Source organism: Microcebus murinus, chromosome 5 (assembly GCF_040939455.1).
Source record: "Microcebus murinus isolate Inina chromosome 5, M.murinus_Inina_mat1.0, whole genome shotgun sequence".
NCBI classification, from domain to species: domain Eukaryota; kingdom Metazoa; phylum Chordata; class Mammalia; order Primates; family Cheirogaleidae; genus Microcebus; species Microcebus murinus.
Genome location: NC_134108.1, coordinates 41290758 through 41312479, shown reverse-complemented (window position 1 = coordinate 41312479; position 21722 = coordinate 41290758). Strand labels below are relative to the sequence as shown.

The 21722-nt window shown below is 33.7% G+C and overlaps 1 protein-coding gene across 4 annotated transcripts in view; it reads right to left on the bottom strand.

Annotated features, from left to right (window-relative positions):
- The window catches only part of CEP85L (centrosomal protein 85L), a 127145-nt gene that overhangs the window by 48658 nt on the left and 56765 nt on the right, over positions 1–21722 (bottom strand). For all 4 annotated transcript variants that reach the window (XM_012739129.3, XM_012739130.3, XM_012739126.3 and 1 more), the window contains 2 exons: positions 9469–9590; positions 945–1062 (listed from right to left, as the gene is read on the bottom strand). In XM_012739129.3, the coding sequence (XP_012594583.1) occupies positions 945–1062; positions 9469–9590 (240 nt within the window). The remainder of the gene's footprint in view (positions 1–944; positions 1063–9468; positions 9591–21722) is intronic.

Genomic DNA, 21722 nt, shown 5'->3' with positions numbered 1-21722 from the left:
ATATATAAAAAGATACTCAACATCACTCTAAAAAGAAATATATATTAAAACCGTATGGCGATACCTCTCTCCTGCATTTTGTATAAACCTACCAGAAGGGCAAAATCCCTAAGTTTGATAACATACTCTGTGACAGCTAGGGAGTTAGAGAGAGAGAAGTCTTACATAATGTTCTCCTAGATGGCAATTTGACAATATCAATAAAAACTGCAAAGTCATATAACACCAAGAAATTTCACTTCCCAGACTTTAACTTATAACAATATTTGTACATGAGCAAAATAATATTTATAAAAGGCTATTCTTCACAGCATTATTTATAATAACCTCAAACTGGAAACAACCCAAATTTTGATGAGTAGGGGGGATTAAAGTGAATAAATTGTGAATAAATGAATGAATAATAAATTATTATCATAATTTATTATAAATAATAATATTTTATTTTAATTTATTTATAATAAAATAATTTATTATAAATAATAAATAAATAAAGTGAATAAATAACACCATAAAATAGAAAATCATGTAGTTGTAAAAGCAAAGGGGCACTACATAAAGATCAGAAATAATGATCAATACAATAAGCATTATATTTTATATAATTTTATGTATTAATAATACATAGGAAAGAGGCAAAGTGCCAGATAAGTATATATTCTGATACTTTTTGTAAATGTAGAGGGATAAACTACATTTAGATCTGTTTGTGATATGCCTCAACTCTGAAGGATACATTAGAAACTGATCACAGTTCTTGCGTGTAGAGTAGGTATGAACTGGACAGATGGAAGACAGTATCTTTTACCACACATAAATATATATCATGTGAATGTATTATTAATTTAAAAAATTAACTTATAATATCCTAATATTTCAAGATAAATATATTTTTAACACAAGCTTTACTACTAAAACAACTACAAAATTCTCTGTAGCCTTACCTGCAAACTAGCCACATAAGAATCCTCACAATTTACATAATGTCCTAACATGGCATGCTGTGCCCGTAATTCATTATCTCTTATCCTCTCATGTAGGTGGGTAATTTGTTGCTTCTGCCTGAAAAACATAAATTGAGGTCACATTATAAAGAATATACTTTTCTAAAAGGTAGTTAAAGGTAGTTAAAAATCTTAACCTTTAGTATTCTAATAATTTTACATAAGAGTTTAAAAGTATTATCAATTTTACAAATCATAATGGGGAATTATTTGAAACCACAGTACCATGTGTAGAATTACAGTAAAAGTTTATATACTGTAAAGTACTTCCAGCATTCTGTAGAATACAATCTTTTGTACAATAATTCTCTTAGATTCTAACAAAGTCATGCTTTGCTTGCTTTCTTCTTGTTATTTAACCTAATAAATGTTTTGTCCTTAATCTGGAATGTCATTACACCTTAAAAATCATTATTTTCATTCATACAAATTCTGATCAATACTTTGTACCTTTTGAGAATCTCATCAGGGGTGAAAGTAGTTTTATAAAGATCATCTAGCCAAATTGCTGTTCTATGCCTGCATCTTATTTGATATATCCCAGGTTACACAGTTTATACATAAACAAAACCAGTGATGAAGAACTCACTCAGCGACAGATCTCCATCTTTGTATAGCTCTGACATTTCATTTAGTAATATAACCTCATGTTGGAACCAGACACATTGAAGTTCAAATCTTTCTTTAGCAGCTCATAGCTTACTTTAACCACGTTATTTAACTTGTGTGAATATGTATCCTTATAAATTTTAAAACTGTTATGTGTCAGGCATGATGCTGAGAGCTTTGTATGCAGTCTCTCTCATCTTCAAAAACTTAATAAGTATCATAATGAACTTATGAGGGAGAGAGGGCTTTTAAGAAATCATATAGTGTGAGTAAACAAATAGCTTTATGTTTTCCAAAATTACTTACAAAGTAACTTTTGGAACTAGCTAGATTATATGTTTCAGACTGCATCAAAGACCTTTTACTACTTAGAGTTATTTTTATTTTTTAATAAATTTGCTAACCTCTAAGAAACTCCATATAGAAAACATTAAATAGGCAATAGGTAAGTTAGGAGAGATTAGTCATGTAACACTTTTCAAATAATTTAAAGCTTTACAAAAAAAAAAAAAAAAGTCCTATGCTGAGTGACCCTTGAGAATTCAGTTGAATGTTAATTAATACATGTATGAGGAAACCACTGAGGGTACATATGGAGGGAGAGAGCCAACCAAAAAGACCAGAGGGAACAATGCTTGAAGCTCACACATGGCCTGGAATATTGCCTATTGTCAATTGCCAGAATGAGAAACTTCATGATTCACAGCACATCATCAGTTCACAGCAATTCTCTGGGGGCAATTTTAATACCAGGGTTTAGAGGCAGTTTTGATTGCCACAAGTGGGGCAGAATGCTACTGGTGTCTAGTGAGTAGAGACAAGGGATGCTACTAAATGCCTCCAATTAACAGGACAGCCACCCGCAAAAAAGAATTATCTGACCAAAAAAAATCCATAGTACTGAGACTGAGAAATCCTGGGTTTCTAAGATGGGCCTTGTCTCAGTACTGGGGAAAAAATAACCCTAGACAAAACAGCTCTAGTGCCATCTGACAAAACTTAAAAATAAGAACAAAAACTATTTCTCAGAACAAAGCTCAGGAACACAAAAATATGTAACATCTAAAACAAGTTAAAATTCATAATGCCTAGCAAATAAAAAAAAATACAGGAATGCAAAAAAGCAAGAAAATATAAGTCAGAATAAGAAGAAAAAGCAATCAACTGAAACGGAGCCAGAACTGACATGAGTGACAGAATTATAATAATAGGCAAGGACACAGAGTCAGTTATTATAACTGTATTCATATGCTTAAGAAGCTAAAAAAAATGAACTTGTTAAGTAGAGATATAAAAGACAAATAATACACTGGATGATGATTAAGAGGAGATTAGACATTGTAGAGGAATAGTGAACTTGAAAACAAAGCAATAGAAAATATCCAAAAAAACCCACAAAACACAGAAAAAAAGACAAACAAATAAGAGAAGAAGAACTCAGAACATCAATGAGCTATGGGTCTATTATACCAAAGGGCAGATATATGTATAATTGGAAATCCTAAAGGAGAGGTAAGGGGGGGGTGCAGAAAAAAATATTCATAGAAAACAGGCCAGAATTTTTCACACCTCATGAGAACTATATACCCACAGATTGGAGAAGCTCAGGGAACCCCAAGCACAAGTTACATGAAGAAAAAAACTAAGCCAAGGTATGTCTTAATCAAATGGTTTATAATCAGTGATAAAAGCTTAAAAGCAGCCAGAGGGAAAAAAAATAAATTCACTCAGGTAAAGAGAATAGCAGATTTCTCATTTGAAAAATGCAAGCAAAAAGACAATGAAGTACTTTAACATACTAAAATTAAAAAGCTCCCAATCTAAAATTTCTTACACAAGAAAAATTTTAAAAATAACACAAACGAAAAGACCTACCAATCTAGAATACCTAATCCAAGGAAAATGCAAAAAGCAGAGGTGAAACAAAGACCTTTTATGGAGACTTAAAAACTGAAAGAATTTATCACTTGCAGATTTCAACTACAAGAAATAATAAAGAGACACCTGTAAGCAAAAGAAAAATGATACCAGATAAAAACCTGGATCTACACAAAAGAAGGAAGTGTATCAGAAATGATAACTACATGGGCAAATACATAAGATATTTTTCTTATTATTTAACTCTCATTAAAAGATTATAGACTGAGTAAAGCAAAAATAATAATGTTTTACAAGGGCATATAACTTTTGTAAATATACAATCTGTGACCTTAATAGCTCAAAGGCTAGGAGAGGAAAAATGAAAGTATACTTTATAAGATTCTTACATTTATATGAAATAGTACAATTGGAAAATAGCCTGCTATATTTTAAAGAAACATATAATAAACTCTAAAGCAATCACTATAACAACATAACAAAGAGTTATAGCTAACAAACCAACAAAGGAGATAACAGGAATTATATAAAGAAAACATGATATATGTATGTATTTATGTATACACACACACATATACACACACATATACGGAATACTATTCGGCCATAAAAAAGAATAAAATCATACTGCAGCAACACAGATGGAACTGAAGGCCATTACCTTAATTGAAATAACTTAGAAAGTCAAACGTCCCATGCTCTCATAAGTGGGAGCTAGATAATGTATACACACAGACATAAAGAGTGGAATTATAGACACTGGAGACTGGGAAGCATGGAAGAGAGTGTGGGGTGAGAAATTACCTAATGTACCTAATGGGTACTATATATACTAACTGTGTGAGGGTTACACAAAAAGCCCAGACTTCACCACTATACTATTTATATCCATGTAATAAATCTGCTCATGTACCATATAAAATTAGAAAATAAAATTTTAAAAAGAAAACTATAAAAAAATAAGTTAATCAATAAAGAGATTATGCTGAGTAAGCCTGATCTTGTCAGGTGAGCCATGAAAAGATGGTTTTGAGGACAGAAATCAGAGAATTTGAGGTCAGAGACAGAAGTAGTCACAGAAATGCTCTCCTGCTGGACTTTAAGAAGCCAACAGCCATGTTTCAAATTTCCAAGAGAGGGGTAGTCTCTAGGAGGTCAGGGCCCCATTCCTACAACCACAAAGAAATGAATTCTGCCAACCACCACATGATCTTGGAAGACATTCTAAGCCACAATAAAACTCCAGCCCTGGCTGACACCTTGTTTGCAGCCTTGTGAGATCCTGAGCAGAGAACCTAGCTAAGCCACGCCTAGACTCCTGACCCATGGAAAACTGTGAGATAATAAATATAAGATGGTATGTAGTAATAGAGCACTAATAGACTACATTAAACATACCACCACATGTTAAGAGACTAAAGTGTTTTCACAAATCTTGTGTAATTCTATTAAGAAGTCTTCAAATAAAAAAAGATTTCATAGATTACAACATCAAGAAGCACAATCCAGAAAGAAAATATTGATGAATTAGACTTTATTACATTAAAAACTTTTGCTGTGTGAAAGACAGTTAAAAGAATAAAAACGTAAGCCTCAGACTGGGAGATAATATAATAATAATTATACATATGTATGTGTATGTATATATATAAGTATGTATATGTATGCATCTGTTTCCTGAACTCTAGATTCAAAACCTTCAATAGAAACTATTTTCAGAGACCCAGTTTAATAAAGGAAAGGAACTTTCTCAAAAAAGTTACAAATATACTTTTTTAGTTTTTTATATTTTCTCAACTGGAGACAGAATGTATACATTCTTATTCTTTCCCTACATCAGGTACACAAACTGCATTTCTAGCTAGATTAGGTATTTCCTTTGGTACATAGTTGTTACAGCAGATGCCTGAAGTGTGGGTCGCCGGGTAATCCCACTTGTGGCTAGCATCTGAAGTGGGATAGTCTTGTTGGGAACTGTGCCCTTAAACCTGTGGAATCTAATGCTAACTCTGGGAGTTCAGTGTCAGAAGTGAATTTCAGTACACCAGCTGGGACTGAAATAGAATAGACTCAAAAACCCATTCTATCATTGATTGTATAATATCAATACTATATGCCTAGGTATAAGCAACCAAAATAACTTCCACAGAAATAAACTATTAAAAGTACATTTAAATGCTCAAATTAGCTGGTAAAAATAATCAAATCTCACTTCAACACTTGTGATGGAAAATAACCATGATTCCTTCATTATGAGGTGCATCTCAAAGTAAAACACATATGTTACAAATTCCCATGAACATTATAAAATCCCACATTTCATAATCAAATGTGTGGAGTTTGGAATACTTTTCATAATCATGATATGCCCTTATAAGCAAGCCTTCCTCCAAGTAATTTGATCATAAATCCTATCTTATAAGGCAGATGAATTAGAAGATTATAAATTTCAATAAAAAAATAAAAATACTACATCAAAGAATTCACCAATGATTTTAAAAACCTATCTAGCACAATTAGATGACTTTACTTTCACATATAATTAAATGAGAAACATATATATATAGCAAACTTAGAGTTCCCTTCTACCTTGCCAGTGTCATTTATGAATAGCAGTAACTCAGTTGTCACCACAGGAGGCATAAGGGTCTCTCTGGGTCAGTTCCAAGTACACTGATTTACTATCTGATCAATTCAGTGGCAAATACTGAGCAATTTTAAAGTGCAAACCCATTATAAGAACTACTAGTCTAAGCAATGGCACAGGTTAACCAACAACGTTGACTTCTATTAAAATGAGTCTACTTCCTCTGAATATTTTTGAGCATCTATTATGAGTAATGAAATGTACAAGAAAGTCGCTTCTGTGAAGGAGCTCAGAGTCTTTTCAGGAGAGATAAGCATATAAACAGTAACAAACATACAAAACATGAGTATATGACTGCCATTCACTGATGGCTACTATGTATCAGGCAGTATATTCTGATTTTTAGATACATTCATTCATCTAATTCTCAGGCTAGAAAATTGAGTATAGGAGGGGAGTTGCCTAGAACAGTGACCTCCAAAAAACTTCATTTAAAATTAAAATATATATATATATGTATATATATATATGGGGGAATTTTATATGTTATGTATGTATATTTCAGAATATTATGGAGGTATGAACATTTTGGTTACATATATTGCCTTTGCACCACACAAATCAGAGCTACAAAGCATGCCTTTTTAATTGACAGAATTGTACATATTTGTGTGATATTTCAATACATGTATACAATGTGTAATAATCAAATAAGGGTAATTAGCATATCCATCATCTCAAGACTATCATTTCTTTGTGTTGGTAACATTCAAATTCCTCTCTACTAGCTATTTGAAAACATACAATAAATTATTGCTTACTATAGTTACCCTAACAGTGTTATATAACTAGAATTTATTCCTATCTAGCTGTAATATTGTATCTATTAGCCAACCTCTCTCTATTCCCCACTCACCACAAATCTTCCCAGACTCTAGTAACCACTCTTCTCTTTACTTCTATGAGATCAATTTTCAAAAAACTTCATTCTTGTTTAAGTGGTGAAACTCCTTTACCCAGGCAGATAAGTAGATTAAAATGCAGAAGGTTAAGCACTTTACTCAGGAAACACCTAAATGGCTATGGTGGCAGATAAAAAGAATGAGAAACTAGGTTTCCTGTTTTCCTGAATTGTTCCTGAAATTAATCTATAATATATGCTTTTTTCTCGTGAGATGGGGAAAATTTAGGAACACCATTTAGATAGCAGTCATTTTTCCCAAACATATGCTCTACAGTGTGAAAAAAAAAAAAACATTTTTTCTCATGTAATTATTATGGGTAACTTGATAATTTCAGAAATCATATCCAAAATATAATTTTTGTTAAGTGACTTGAAAGGTATCATCAACACAGAACATCCCAAAGTAGGAAGCTTAGCTTCTTCACTCTCAGTTCCATTCAACTGGACACCAAATCCTGTCAATTCTATCTCTGAAATAGCCTCTGCATGTGTCATCAACATTTTAAAGGCCATTAATCTAATCTACTTCTTCAAAAAACAGAATGTTATATATTTGGTTCTAATTTTAAGTAATATATATGTTGTAGAGATTTTTATATACAAACTTTTTTTACTTTTAAATATTAGTTATACTGCTTTTGAAACAAAAGCTGCTAGTTTCTCTTCTACTGTTTTATGCAATATCAAATGCATTGATTATCAAAAATTTATAATAAACTTGTAAAGAAACCAAAGATAATTTAAGATACTGGGTATGGTAGATTTTTTACCAAAATACCTCAATTATTCCCCTCCCTGTGTTATTAATGCTCCATTTACAATGTGACTTTGCTGCTCCTGCTGTCTAAAGGTCTACTGGCTTTGTGACCAGCAGAATGTAACTAAAGTGACATTGGGCCAGTTCTGAACCTAAGCCTCGAGAGACCTTATATGCTTCATTCACTCTTAGAATCCCACTCAGTCACCACATGAACAAACCCAGACTAGCCTGCTGCAGAATGACAGACCACGTGGAGTAAACACAAGCCATATAGCTGTGGCCACCATCCTAGGCCACCAGCCCCCACCCAATCTTCCTTAGATTTTAAAATTAATTAAAATTAGATTTAAAACATGCACCATTCTATAATATACACAATTAAGAAATATATATTTTGTTAGAATATGTCAATAATTTTCTACGTTTTCTACTGACTTATACCCAATGGAATGGCATTCAAAAAATAATAAAAGCCAATTGATTCTGTTTGAGGGAGAGCAAATCCATATTAATAAAATTCTGTAATGGTCTGTTTAAAAAATATTAATTTCAAGTATATTAAATTAAATTATAAGTGAATTAAATTATAATTTAAAAATACATATACAGCTGGGCATGTGTGTATTCATATATCAGATTTACTTGTATTGGAAACAGCTAATATTTTTAAGTAGTTTTTTTCTAAAATCAATTAAAACTACCTTCTACAATCTTCATTCATTTATCAACAAGGGAAGTATCAAGTTTTAAGCACATACTACATGCTAGACTCTCTTCAAAATATCAGGGACATACTAGAGAACAAGAAAGTCCAGATGTCTATGGTCTAGTTCATATTCCAGTAGATCTTCCTTTAATACTGCTAAGTTTCCAAGCAAAACCTTTTGAAATTTCAACTATTAAATGCATTTAACATTTGAATTAGAATTTTAAAGATGCAAGCACACAAAAATAAGCAGCGATTAGCACTAAGAAAAAAAAGCCTCCTAGAACTATTTCCCAATTACTATGATATACAACATGTTTAATTATCCCAAAAGCATACATAAATGACATAGAACCAGTCTATATCAAAGATAATATGATTAAGTAACATTAAGGTTTACTGCTTAGAATAATCAGGGGACTGTATTAAGTACAAATGAATTTCTTTTTCAAAGCTTAGGTACCCAAACATTCAAAAACTTTGGAAATGTCGCATAAAACTCCCATAATTCTCAACTATAAGTCATTATCTTCATAGTTTGTGGCTTCACACCTAACATATTTAAAGGAGATTACTATTATACTTTAGTTTTCCAATTTGATAGTTCCCAAGTATAAAACACAAAGATACTATCTTGTAGCTGTGATAGTTCATTAGCATTGCAGACAACCTGCTACATATACAGAAAAGACAGAGAGGAGCTTCCAAATAATAAAATATTAATAATTCACTAAGTGAATGAGGAGGGTCATAGAAATCAAACATATAAACCAAAGAGTGGTTTCTTCAAAGAGTGGTTCTTGAAAAGATTGGGAGTGAGGAGGGGAAAACATGTACCACTCAATGTATTTGTAAGGTTCTAGTTCTCAAACTCTAAGTAGTGGATGCAGAGGTAATTGTTTCATTAATCTACATTCCTGTGTGCCTGAAACATTTAGGAATTTTAAAAAATAGACTCACCGATCAATTACAATTTCTTTCTGTCTTAGAAGTCCTTCTTTTATTTTCAACATTGATTCCCACTTACTGAAATCCTGATAGCCAGAAGGTGAATAACTTTGACGAGATGATCCAGTCAAAACCTGCACAAACATGTTTACACTATTAGTATGCTAAAACTATCCAAAGGAATATTTATATACCATCTAATATTTTCCCAATGATTTTCTTTAAAAAACAGAGGAATTGCTCTAACTTTTCAAATACTATCTGAAATCACACTTGTGAATACAACATAACTTGAAGAAATTCAAGGAAGTTCCAAAGTAAATGTACAAGTCTAATGAAGAATTAATGACAACAGGACATTTAACCTGGCTAAATAATACCATATATAGGATGTTATTTTCATTATCTTGTGGAGTAGAATCTTTCTGGAAATAAGAGCTTAATCACTACCTAAGGAAGGAGTATAATAAAGACTCTACTCCACATGGCCTAACTAAACAAACATTACCAGGAGGGTTTCCACAAGGAAATAAAAGCAGTATCTGTAGTAATTCAGACTTCAAACTGTCATGCATCATATCATCATTTAATTACATTAAAATTTCAAAATGACAAATGTTTTCACCAAGTAGTAAATATATCCATATAAAATATGACTATCTATTAAGAAGGTAATTTGTATGATTACTGTTCTCCAGTGTAAATTATACCATTTAGAAAAAAATCTGCTTAGACTTTAAGAAAAATTTCAGATACTTAAAGTAAATCAACAATAAAAACCAATGTGGCAAATATCCTCAAATTTCTACCACTGAAATAACAACAAGCATTTTTTTAACATTGGCACATGGGTTCAATTGTGTCCCCTCAAAGAGATAAGTTGAAGTCCTAACTCCTAGTACCTGAGAAAGTGATCTTACTTGGAAATAGGGTCTTTGCAGATGTAGTCAAGTTAAGATGAAGTCCTCAGGGTGAGCCCTAATCCAATATGACTGGTGTCCTTATAGAAAAGGAAAAATCTGAACACGCACACAAGGAAGACCATGTGAAGAGGCACAGGGATAATCCCACATGAATATGAAAGCAGGGACTGGAGTGAAGCATCTACAAGCCAGTAAAACACCAGAAGCTAGGAGAGAGGTATGGGGCAGATTCTCCTACACAGTTCTCAGAAGGAACCAACTCTGCCAACACCTTAATTTCCAACTTTAGCTTCCAGACTGTGAGACAATAAATTTCGGTTGAAGCTACCCAGTTTGTGGTACTTTGTTAAGGCAGCTCTAGGAACCTCATTTCAAATAGAAACATAAATTCCTTGGCAAGCTAGAAGATGCTGTATTAAACATCACAAAGCAACATTAGGAGAATTCAAATGTGCAGTACTATTTTTATCCTTTATTTTCCAAAGATGCTACTAACAAGGACTACTTCTGAGTAAACTACTAATTGTGTGACATCAAGCAGTCCTAGATTAACTCTTTAAACAACCTCTATGGAAAACAGTGTGGAAATTTCTCAAAGAACTAAAAATAGAACTACCATTTGATCCATCAATCACATTACTGGGTATCTACCCAAAGGAAAAGAAATCATTATATCAAAAAGATCTGCACTGGTATGTTTATCATAGCACTATCCACAATAGCAACAATATGGAATCAACCTAAATGTCCAAGTGTCTTGTGTGTGTATATACACATATGTACACATACATACATACACACACACACACATATCATGGACTACTACTCAGCTGTAAAAAAGAATAAAATTGTGTCCTTGGCAGCAACATGGATGGAACTGGAGGCCATTATTTTAAGTGAAATGACTCAGAAACAGAAAGTCAAATACCACATGCTCTCACTTATAAGTGGGAGCTAAATAATGCATAGACATGGACATAGAAAGTGGAATAATAGACATTGGAGACTCATAAGAGCAGAAAGGGGCTATGGAATGAGAAATTACCTAATGGGCACCATGTGCATTAATAGAGTGAAGGTTACACAGAAAGTTCGGACTTCACCATGATGCAATATATCCATGTATCAAAACTGTACTTGTACATCCTAATCTATAAAAATAATTTTTAAAATAACATTATCAAAAAAATAAAATAGGCCGGGCGCTGTGGCTCACGCCTGTAATCCTAGCTCTTGGGAGGCCGAGGCGGGCGGATTGCTCAAGGTCAGGAGTTCAAAACCAGCCTGAGCAAGAGCGAGACCCCGTCTCTACTATAAATAGAAAGAAATCAATTGGCCAACTGATATATATATAAAAAAAATTAGCCGGGCATGGTGGCACATGCCTGTAGTCCCAGCTACCAGGGAGGCTGAGGCAGAAGGATCGCTCGAGCCCAGGAGTTTGAGGTTGCTGTGAGCTAGGCTGACGCCACGGCACTCACTCTAGCCTGGGCAACAAAGCGAGACTCTGTCTCAAAAAAAAAAATAAATAAAATAAAAAAAATAAAATAACTGGTTGGTTGTAGTGGCCCACACCTGTAATCCTAGCACTTTGGGAGGCTGAGGCAGGAAGATCACTTGAGGCCAGGCGTTTAAGACCTGCCTGAGCAACATAGTGAGAACTTATCTCTACAAAAAATACAAAAATTAGCTAGGCATGGTGGTGTGTGCCTGTAGTCCCAGCTACTCAGGAGTCTGAGGCAGGATCATGGCTTGAGCCTAGGAGTTTGAGGTTACAGTGAGCTCTGATCATGCCACTGCACTCCAGCCTGAGCAACAGAGACTCTGTCACAAATAAACAAACAAATAAATTAAGATGATAGTCAAGTAATATTAGGATTAGATATTTCATAAGGAAGATAGGATAAGTAGACTAGGGATAGAAACAGTTGATATTAATAACAGGGTACATATCTTCTCAGATAAAGAGATATTTTGAGTGTAAATGACACATAATAGGGTAGTTTAGTCAGAGATCCTGCCTCTGAATTTCTTTCTTTCCCTTGCCTAATTTACAACAAAGGCTAATAATCAGTCAACATGCACCAGTACAGATGTTAGTTGTTACAATACTGAAGTACTTCCACTATGGTTGGTAACTAACTGCTATCCAAACCCTCTAACTGTCCTTTCCCCAGCCCAGGCCACTCCTCAGAATGCTCCGTGACCCAACAAATAAAGTGTTACTACCCAGGGGGTATGGGAGGTGGGGAGAGACAGCTGACAAAAGACATTGGTTGCTTGATTGTCCCAAATAGAAGGAAAAGTTTCAGGTGAGAAAGCATAGCCCAAATGAAATGCTGAAAGAATGATGACAGAATCTACCCTTACCAGAGATCCCATGGGAAGATATGGAGCAAAATAAGAAGGAACAAAATTTTGGCAGAGACCAACCCCCGAGGGATTTGAAACCAAGCAGAAACGGTAGGTCAGAGTGTTTTGCTTTTCCTCCTCTCAATCCTGTAGCAGTCTGCCAGATCCCAATGTGTTGGAGGGCCCTTCTACCGTGACGAACCTAGGCGCTGCTACCATTGGCCAACTGAGAGCTTCCTGGGAGCAGGGCACTGGGCTGCGACCTGCATAGGGTCACTTCCCTTTGACACAGACCTGAGCTGAGACAGCAGATGCCATACTGCCTACATAGACACCAGGTGTCTCTAACGGATTTACAAAGAACAGGTACCTATTCTACTAAAACTGGCACATAACATCAGGAAGGAGGGAATCCTCCCTAACTTAATTCTATGAAGCAGTATCACCCTGATACCAAAAACCAGGAAAGGACACAACCATAAGAGAAAACTACAGACCAATATACCTCATGAACACAGATGCAAAAGTCTTCAACAAAATACCAGCAAACTGAATGGAACAGTACATCAAGAAAATAATTTACCATGATCAAGTGGGTTTCATCCCATGATGCAAGGATGACTCAACATACACAAATGAATAAATGTGATTCACCACATAAATAGAACTAAAAACAAAAACCATATGATCATCTCAGCATATGCAGAAAAAGCATTCGGTAAAATCCAGCACTGCTTTAGGATAAAAACTCTTAATTAGGCATAGAGGAACATAGCTCAAAATAATAAAAGCCACATATGACAAACCCATAGCCAACATCATACTGAATGGAGTAAAGTTGAAAGCACTCCCCCTAAGAACTGGAACAAGACAAGGGTGGTCCACTTTAACCACTTCTAATCAACATAGTACTGGAACCTCTAGCCAGAGCAATTGAACAAAAGAATGAAATAAAAAGTATCCAAATCAAGAATGAGGAAGTCAAACTATCCCTGTTTGCCAACAATATGATCTTATATCTAGAAAACACTAAAGATTCCTCCAAAAGACTCCTGGAATTGACAAATAGATTCAGTAAAGTTTCAGGTCAAATAATTAATGTACAAAAATCAGTTGCATTTCCATACACCATTAACAATCAAGTTGAGAATCAAGAACTCAATATTACTTACAATAGATGCAAAAAAATAAAATAGCTAGGAATATACTTAAGCAAGGAGGCGAAAGATCTCTACAAGGAGAATTACAAAACACTGATGAAAGAAATCATAGATGACACAAACGGATGGAAAAATATCCAATGCTAATGGATTGGAAGAATATTGTTATAATGTTCTTACCACCTAAAATTATTTACAGATTCAATACAATTTCCATCCAAATACCAAGGTCATTTTACACAGAACTAGAAAAAGAGTCCTAAATTTCACATGGAATAAAAAAAGACCCTGAATCGCCAAAGCAATCCTAAGGAAAAAGAATAAATCTGAAGCATCACATTACTTGACTTTATACTACAAGGCTATAGTAACCAAAATATTAATAGCACAGCACTTGTATAAAAGTAGATACATGGATCAATGGAACAAAATAGACAACCCAGAAATAAAATATGGACAACCAACTGATCTTCAACAAACCAGACAAAAACATATACTGGGAAAGGACCCCATTAATCAATAAATGGTGCTGGGAAAATTGGAGAGCCACATGAAGAAGAATGAAACTGGGTCTCTATCTCTCACCATACACAAAAATAAACTCAAGATGGATTAAGACTTAAATGTAAACCCTGATAACATAAAAATTATAGAAGAAAATGTACAAAAAACTCTTCTAGACATTGGCCTAGGCAAAGAATTTATGACCAAGACCCCAAAAGCAAATACAACAAAAACAAAACAAACAGATGTAAGTTAATTAAACTAAAAAGTTTCTACACAGTAAAGAGATAATCAACAGAGTAAATAGGCAACCTAGAGAATGGGAGAAAATACTCACAAACTATACATCTGACAAAGGACTAATACCCAGAATCTACAAGGAACACAAATAAATCAGCAATTTAAAAAAATCCCATTAAAAAGTGGCAAAAGACATGAACATTTTTCTGAAGATGAGACACAAATGACAAACATATGAAAAATTGCTCAACATCACTGATCATCAGGGAAGTGTAAATTAAAACCACAATGAGATACCACATTACCCCTGTCAGAACGGCCATTTTAAAATGTCAGTAAATAATAGATGTGAGATGGGGTGAAAAGAAATTACATATTCACTTCTGGTGGGAATGTAAATTAGTACAACCTCCATGGAACACAACATGGAGATTCCTCAAGGAACTAAAAGTTGACCTACCATTTGATCCAGCAATCCCACTACTGGGTATCCACACAAAGAAAAAGAAGTTATTATAACAAAAAAATATGTGAACTCATATGTTAATCACAGCACAATTCATAATTGCAAAGATATGCCCATCAACTAATAAGTGAATAAAGAAAATGTGGGGTGTATTATACACACACACACACACACACACACACACACACACACACACACACACCATGAAACACCATTCAGCCATAAAAAGAATGAAATAATAGCTTTCATAGCAACTTCAATGGAACTGGAATCCATTATCCTAAGTGAAGTATCTCAAGAATGGAAAAACAAAACCCATATGTACTCACTTATATGTGGAGCTGAATGATGGGTATGCATGGTCACACATACTGGTATAGGGACTTTGGGGAGAATGAAGGGGGTATGGTGGGAGAAGGGTGAGGGATCAAAAACTACCTATTAGGTACAATGTATACTATTTGGGTGATGGGTACACTGAAAGCCTTGACTTCACCACCACACAAATCCATCCATGTAACACAAAACCACCTGTAACTCCCCTAAATCTACTGAAACAATAATAATAATAATAAAACAGGTTGGTTAAATTGATGATCTAAAATTCCACCTGAGGCATTAACTTTAGTTATTTATTGAAGTTACTGCTAGTTCTGAAACAGTGTTTGCTTTAATTCTTAAATAGTATAGGCCGGGCGCAGTGGCTCACGCCTGTAATCCTAACTCTCTGGGAGGCCGAGGCGGGCGGATGGCTCGAGGTCAGGAGTTCAAAACCAGCCTGAGCAAGAGCGAGACCCCGTCTCTACTATAAATAGAAAGAAATTAATTGGCCAACTGATATATATATAAAAAAAAATTAGCCGGGCATGGTGGCGCATGCCTGTAGTCCCAGCTACTCGGGAGGCTGAGGCAGAAGGATCGCTCAAGCCCAGGAGTTTGAGGTTGCTGTGAGCGAGGCTGACGCCACGGCACTCACTCTAGCCTGGACAACAAAGCGAGACTCTGTCTCAAAAAAAATAGTATAAAATCTCACAGGTAGGAAGAGTCCCTCAACAGCCATTCAAGCTCCAGTGAGCTTTCTGAGATAGAAAGATCAAGTAGAGCAGGGATTCAAAAGTCCAGTTCACTGTCTGTGCTTTCATGGCATGCAAACAAAAAACAGATTTAATATTTTTAAACAGTTGAAAACAATTGAAAGAAAAATATTTTGTGATACATAAAGTTTACTGGAATACATCCACACTCATTCTTTTACATATGGCCTGACAGCGTTCACAACAAAGTTGAATAGCTGCAAGATACTATACATGTCTGTATATATATACATTTATTAAGAGACTATGTATTTAAAACTAGTTATTCAAAGAGCACTTTAAAATTGTATTGCAATATCTATCAATAAATCTAAAAATTTACATAAACAACTTTCTAAGAAAATATCAATTACCAAAATTAAGTCTTGAGACAGACTATCTGAATAATCATGGGAAGAACTAAGGGGAAAAAAGTCTACTCCTAAAATGAGTTATTGATTTTATAGGTAGTTTTTTCCTAAATCTAAAGAAAAAATAAAGCAGTAAAATAAGAAAAATTTTGAGAAAGCTAATGAAGTAGGGCTTGAATAATAATGAAGCATGTTATAAATTACCATATTTAAAACAATAATGCATCTTAATGCAGATACAGAAATTCAAATTAAAATACCACCATTTTCTGGTATCACTGAAATTAAATAACACACTTCTAAATAATACATTAGTTGAAAGAAAATGAAAATATCAAAATTTGTGGGATACAGATAAAGCAGTACTGAGAGGAAAATTTAAAGTCCTAAGTAGTTAATTAGAAAAAGGGAATGGTCTCAATCTAAGCTCCCATCTTTAGAAGCTAGAACATAAACTCAAAGCAACACCTCTGTTGTCATAACATGACTATACAGTAGTTCCCCCTCATCCGCAGTTTCTTTTTCCACAGTTTCAGTTACCATGGTCTACTGTGGCCAAAAAATATTAAATGGAAAATTCCAAAATAAACAATTCATAAATTTTAAATTGTATGCCATTCTGAACAGCATGATGAGTCCTGCACCATCCCGTTCTGTCACATCCAAGACATAAATCATCCCTTTTTCCAGCATATCCACACTGTGTAAGCTAATGGCCCATTATCCACTTAGTAGCCACCTTCAGTATCAGATCAACTGTCTTGGTAGTTCAGTGCTTGTATTCCAGTAACCTTTATTTTACTTAATAATGGCCCCAAATGCAACAGTAGCAATGCTTACATAGTGTTATAATTGTTCTATTTTATTATTAATTATTGCTAATTTCTGGGTGTGCCTACTTTATAAATTGAGCTTTATCATAGGTATATTTGTATAGGAAAAAACAGTATGAGAGTTTGGTACTATCCCCAATTTTAGGCATTCACTGGGGGTCTTGGAACGTATCTCCCACAGATAATAGCCAACTACTGTATACATTTTTCAAAAACTCAAACTATAATATTTTATGTACATTTAACCTTTCATATTTCAGAGGTTAAATTCCACTATATGTAAATCACACCTCAATGATCCTATTAAAAATGAGTGTATTTTGTTTGTAAATAATATCAATTAAATTGATTTTTCTACAAGTAATTCCAGGTGAATATTTACACATATCCCATTCAACACTGTAGATGACAGAATGCACTGTCCTGGCTATAAGTTCCTATCTCTTCATCACTTTGGTACTATCCCACAGGAAAATGGCTGATAAAGTAAATACCCTACACCAAGAGTACAAGAACAGAGTTGATAACAACCTACAAGCTGGGTTGTACTTAAGAGCTGTCAATACTCTAGCAGAACAAAGAAACCTCTATTAAGGCAGAGGACAATCTTGCTTCCTAATATGGAAAAGAGAAAAGTATTTTGTATTCAAATAACTTCTCCCCTATATCCCATCAGTAGCACATTTTATCCTAAGTAGTATCTATTCAATAAAATCATAACAAGCCATGAGATGCATACCATTAATGTGGCAGTTATATACTGGCAGTAAAAAACACATTTTGACTGTATCTTAGAAAACCTAGATACTTGTTTTGATAGAAAAATATATATCAAAATTCACATATTGGTAAGAGAAAATTACTCTGTTGTTATGCTGTTTTACTTAGAATTTCAAGTAGTTAGTCATGTTTCTACTTGACTGTATCCAACATAAGTAATCAAGGAGAACATAATTTAAACTTATGAATGTATAATTTATATTTATAGCTTATGAATAAAACTTTAACTAGATATGAACATGAAATGTAAAAGGTAATTATAAAGGCTTGTAGCTATGTGAATTAATCTGAAGAAACAGAAAGTATGTCATCAAAGTAACATTTTAAAATATGTCAAGGTGAAACAAAGACACTTTTACATGTAAAAATTGTTCATACATATTTGGTCAGGAAGGGAATACCCCCTTTAGATGTTTTATCTAAAAATGTACAACATATATTGTTCTTTGGTGGTTAGAGAAGAAAATAGTTTACTAGCCAAGGAAGAATAAGTCTTCTGCATATAAAATATAACCATATAAAGGTATCGACCCATAAGATACTTATAGGTACCTCTCACTGGGAATAGCAAATTCCACACTCAAAACTGAATATGGATAGTGGGCATCTACAACAATCCCAAATACATGCTACTTAGATGAGACCCAGATGCTATGAAAAGTTTCCAAAATATGTTGGTTAATGCCAAACATGCTTCTAATAAAAGTTTACTATAGTGCAGCTGAAAATAGCTCACAATTCTTTGGCTTGGACAAATACTGTTAAATTTAGATAATCCAATGCTACCACACTTAACTGGAATACAACCTCTGCAGTTCTTCAAGTTTGTTATCTCTCCCCTTCATTTGCCTTTGTCCCTGAGCTCATTCATCACTCACAACATGTCAAATAACACAGCAAATCTTCTTCTGTTTCCTGGAATAGTCTATCTGAAGAGATATTCTACAAGTGCTTTTAGGTAAAAGAATCAAGATACTGCACCCAAACATAAATAAATTCACAAAGCTCAACAGTGAAGATGAAATAAACTACAAATAACACAGAATTTAAAGAGCTTTTATTAATTAAGAGAAGGAAAAAATATGGATTATTACTAAAAGAACTGTGCATTTAAGATCTATATTTTAACTAAGCCTACATAATTATTTTAGAGTACATTACTACATATTGATTTTCTTTAACTAAAAGAACTGTGCATTTAAGATCTATATTTTAACTAAGCCTACATAATTATTTTAGAGTACATTACCACATATTGATTTTCTTTAACCAAAAAAACAAACAAAAAAAACAAAATTCTATCAGTAACCCCTTCCTCAGAGTGACCCATTATCAATTAAACTCTGCATCTTGACTGTCAAAATTTAAATTATATTAATAAAAGGAAGTTTTAATAATCTCATTATTGTTTCAATTTGTTTTTATTACTAACTCTATAATGTTCTCCTTGCCATCCTAATATGATTTACTGAAATAACAATTCAAGTATATTGAGTTATGTCACGGGTAAAAAACCCTAGGAAAAAAATGTTAAAAAGAAACTGACAGGAATATACGTCTGTATTTTATATCTTAAAAATACACATTCATGAAGATAAAGAGTACACTAAAAGTACTTCTGATTTCCACCATCCTAAACAACCAAATTACTATTCTTTTCTTTTAGAAGAAAGAACATCTTTTTTCTCAAAGAACAACATGGTTCCTGTCTGTGTTAGCATTATCATGTTTAAAAAAAAAATGCAAAGATATGAACCATGCATGAAACATGATCCCAATACAGTCATAATGTAAAAGTGAAGGGCAGAAATGGTATATCCAAAATTGAGAAGTAAATCACTTTCTTTAAGCAAGTCAATTAGAAGGTTAAATAAAACAAATGAAGCTCAAGTCTTCAAACTAAACTTAATCATGAATTTTACTTATAAAACAGATTACAGCCTTCCCAAACCTTTTGTTGCTATAATTTGCTTTTTTAAACTTAAGATAAATATATTAACAGTAAGGCCAGGCACGGTGGCTCCTATAATCCTATGCTTTGGGAGGCCAAGGTGGGAGGATTGCTTGAGGCCAGGAGTTCAAGACCAGACTCAGCAACAAAGTGAAACCTCTAACTCTACAAAAAATATTTTGAATTAAATACATGTGTGCACACACACACAAATACACACACACAGAGTAAAAGTTAATGAATCAATCCTTTGTAATTAACAGATAAGACAGTTACTACTAGCAACCAAACTGGGAAAAAATTAAGAGTATAACTGACAATTCACACAATATATAATTATGAAATGGAAATAAAAAGAAGCTTATCAAAATGAGGTATTTAATAAAATGTGGCTCTATTTTGGATCCTGCCCAAGATTATGAATAACAAATGTACTAGACTATAAAACAAGCTTCTACTAAAACAGAGCTATAGCACAAATACTAACATATTTCATGTATTTTAAAAATCAGATTACCAAAATGTGTTTTATCAAATATTTTATCATATTTTACTATCAGAGATGAAACGAAAATCTATAATAATGGTTATATACTGCATAACAATGTTTTGGTCAATAATGGATGGCATATACAATTGTGATCCCATAGGATTATAATACCATATTTTTGTGCCTTTTCTATGTTTCAATACACAAATGCAATTGCATTACAACTGTCTACAGTATTCAGTACATTAGCATGTGTATAGGTTTGTAACTAGAAGCAAATACTATATAGCCTAGGTGTGTAGTAGGGTATACCATCTAGGTTTGCATAAGTATGCTCTATGATGTTTGTACAATGACAAAATTGCCTAAAAAGACATTTCTCAGAACATATCCCCACTGATAAGTGATACATGACTACAAATACGTTCTGGGACAAAAGTACTACCTACATTATTTAAAAATATATCTAAGAATTTTTCTAAAAGTATATAAAAGAAATTATTAATATTAGTGGTGGTTATCTTGAGGGGAGAGAGGGAATAGGCGTTTACTTTCTATCAGTTGGGGTTATCTGACTTTGCTTACCATTTACATTCTCCTTTTTTCTTTTCTATCAGTGCAGTTATACATAGGTCATCAATGTTTCTTCTATTATATCTTAAAAATACCATTTAAAAAATGCCTAGGCCGGGCGCTGTGGCTCACGCCTGTAATCCTAGCTCTTGGGAGGCCGAGGCGGGCGGATTGCTCAAGGTCAGGAGTTCAAAACCAGCCTGAGCAAGAGCGAGACCCCGTCTCTACTATAAATAGAAAGAAATTAATTGGCCAACTGATATATATATAAAAAAAAAAAAAAATTAGCCGGGCATGGTGGCGCATGCCTGTAGTCCCAGCTACTCGGGAGGCTGAGGCAGAAGGATCGCTCAAGCCCAGGAGATTGAGGTTGCTGTGAGCTAGGCTGACGCCACGGCACTCACTCTAGCCTGGACAACAAAGTGAGACTCTGTCTCAAAAAAAAAAAAAAAAAAAAAAAAAAAAAAAAATGCCTAAAGAGTCAAAAATGGAAAATCTTCTCAGGGTGAAATTGTTGAGTGAAGTTTAGAGAGCTCTCTATATATGTTTA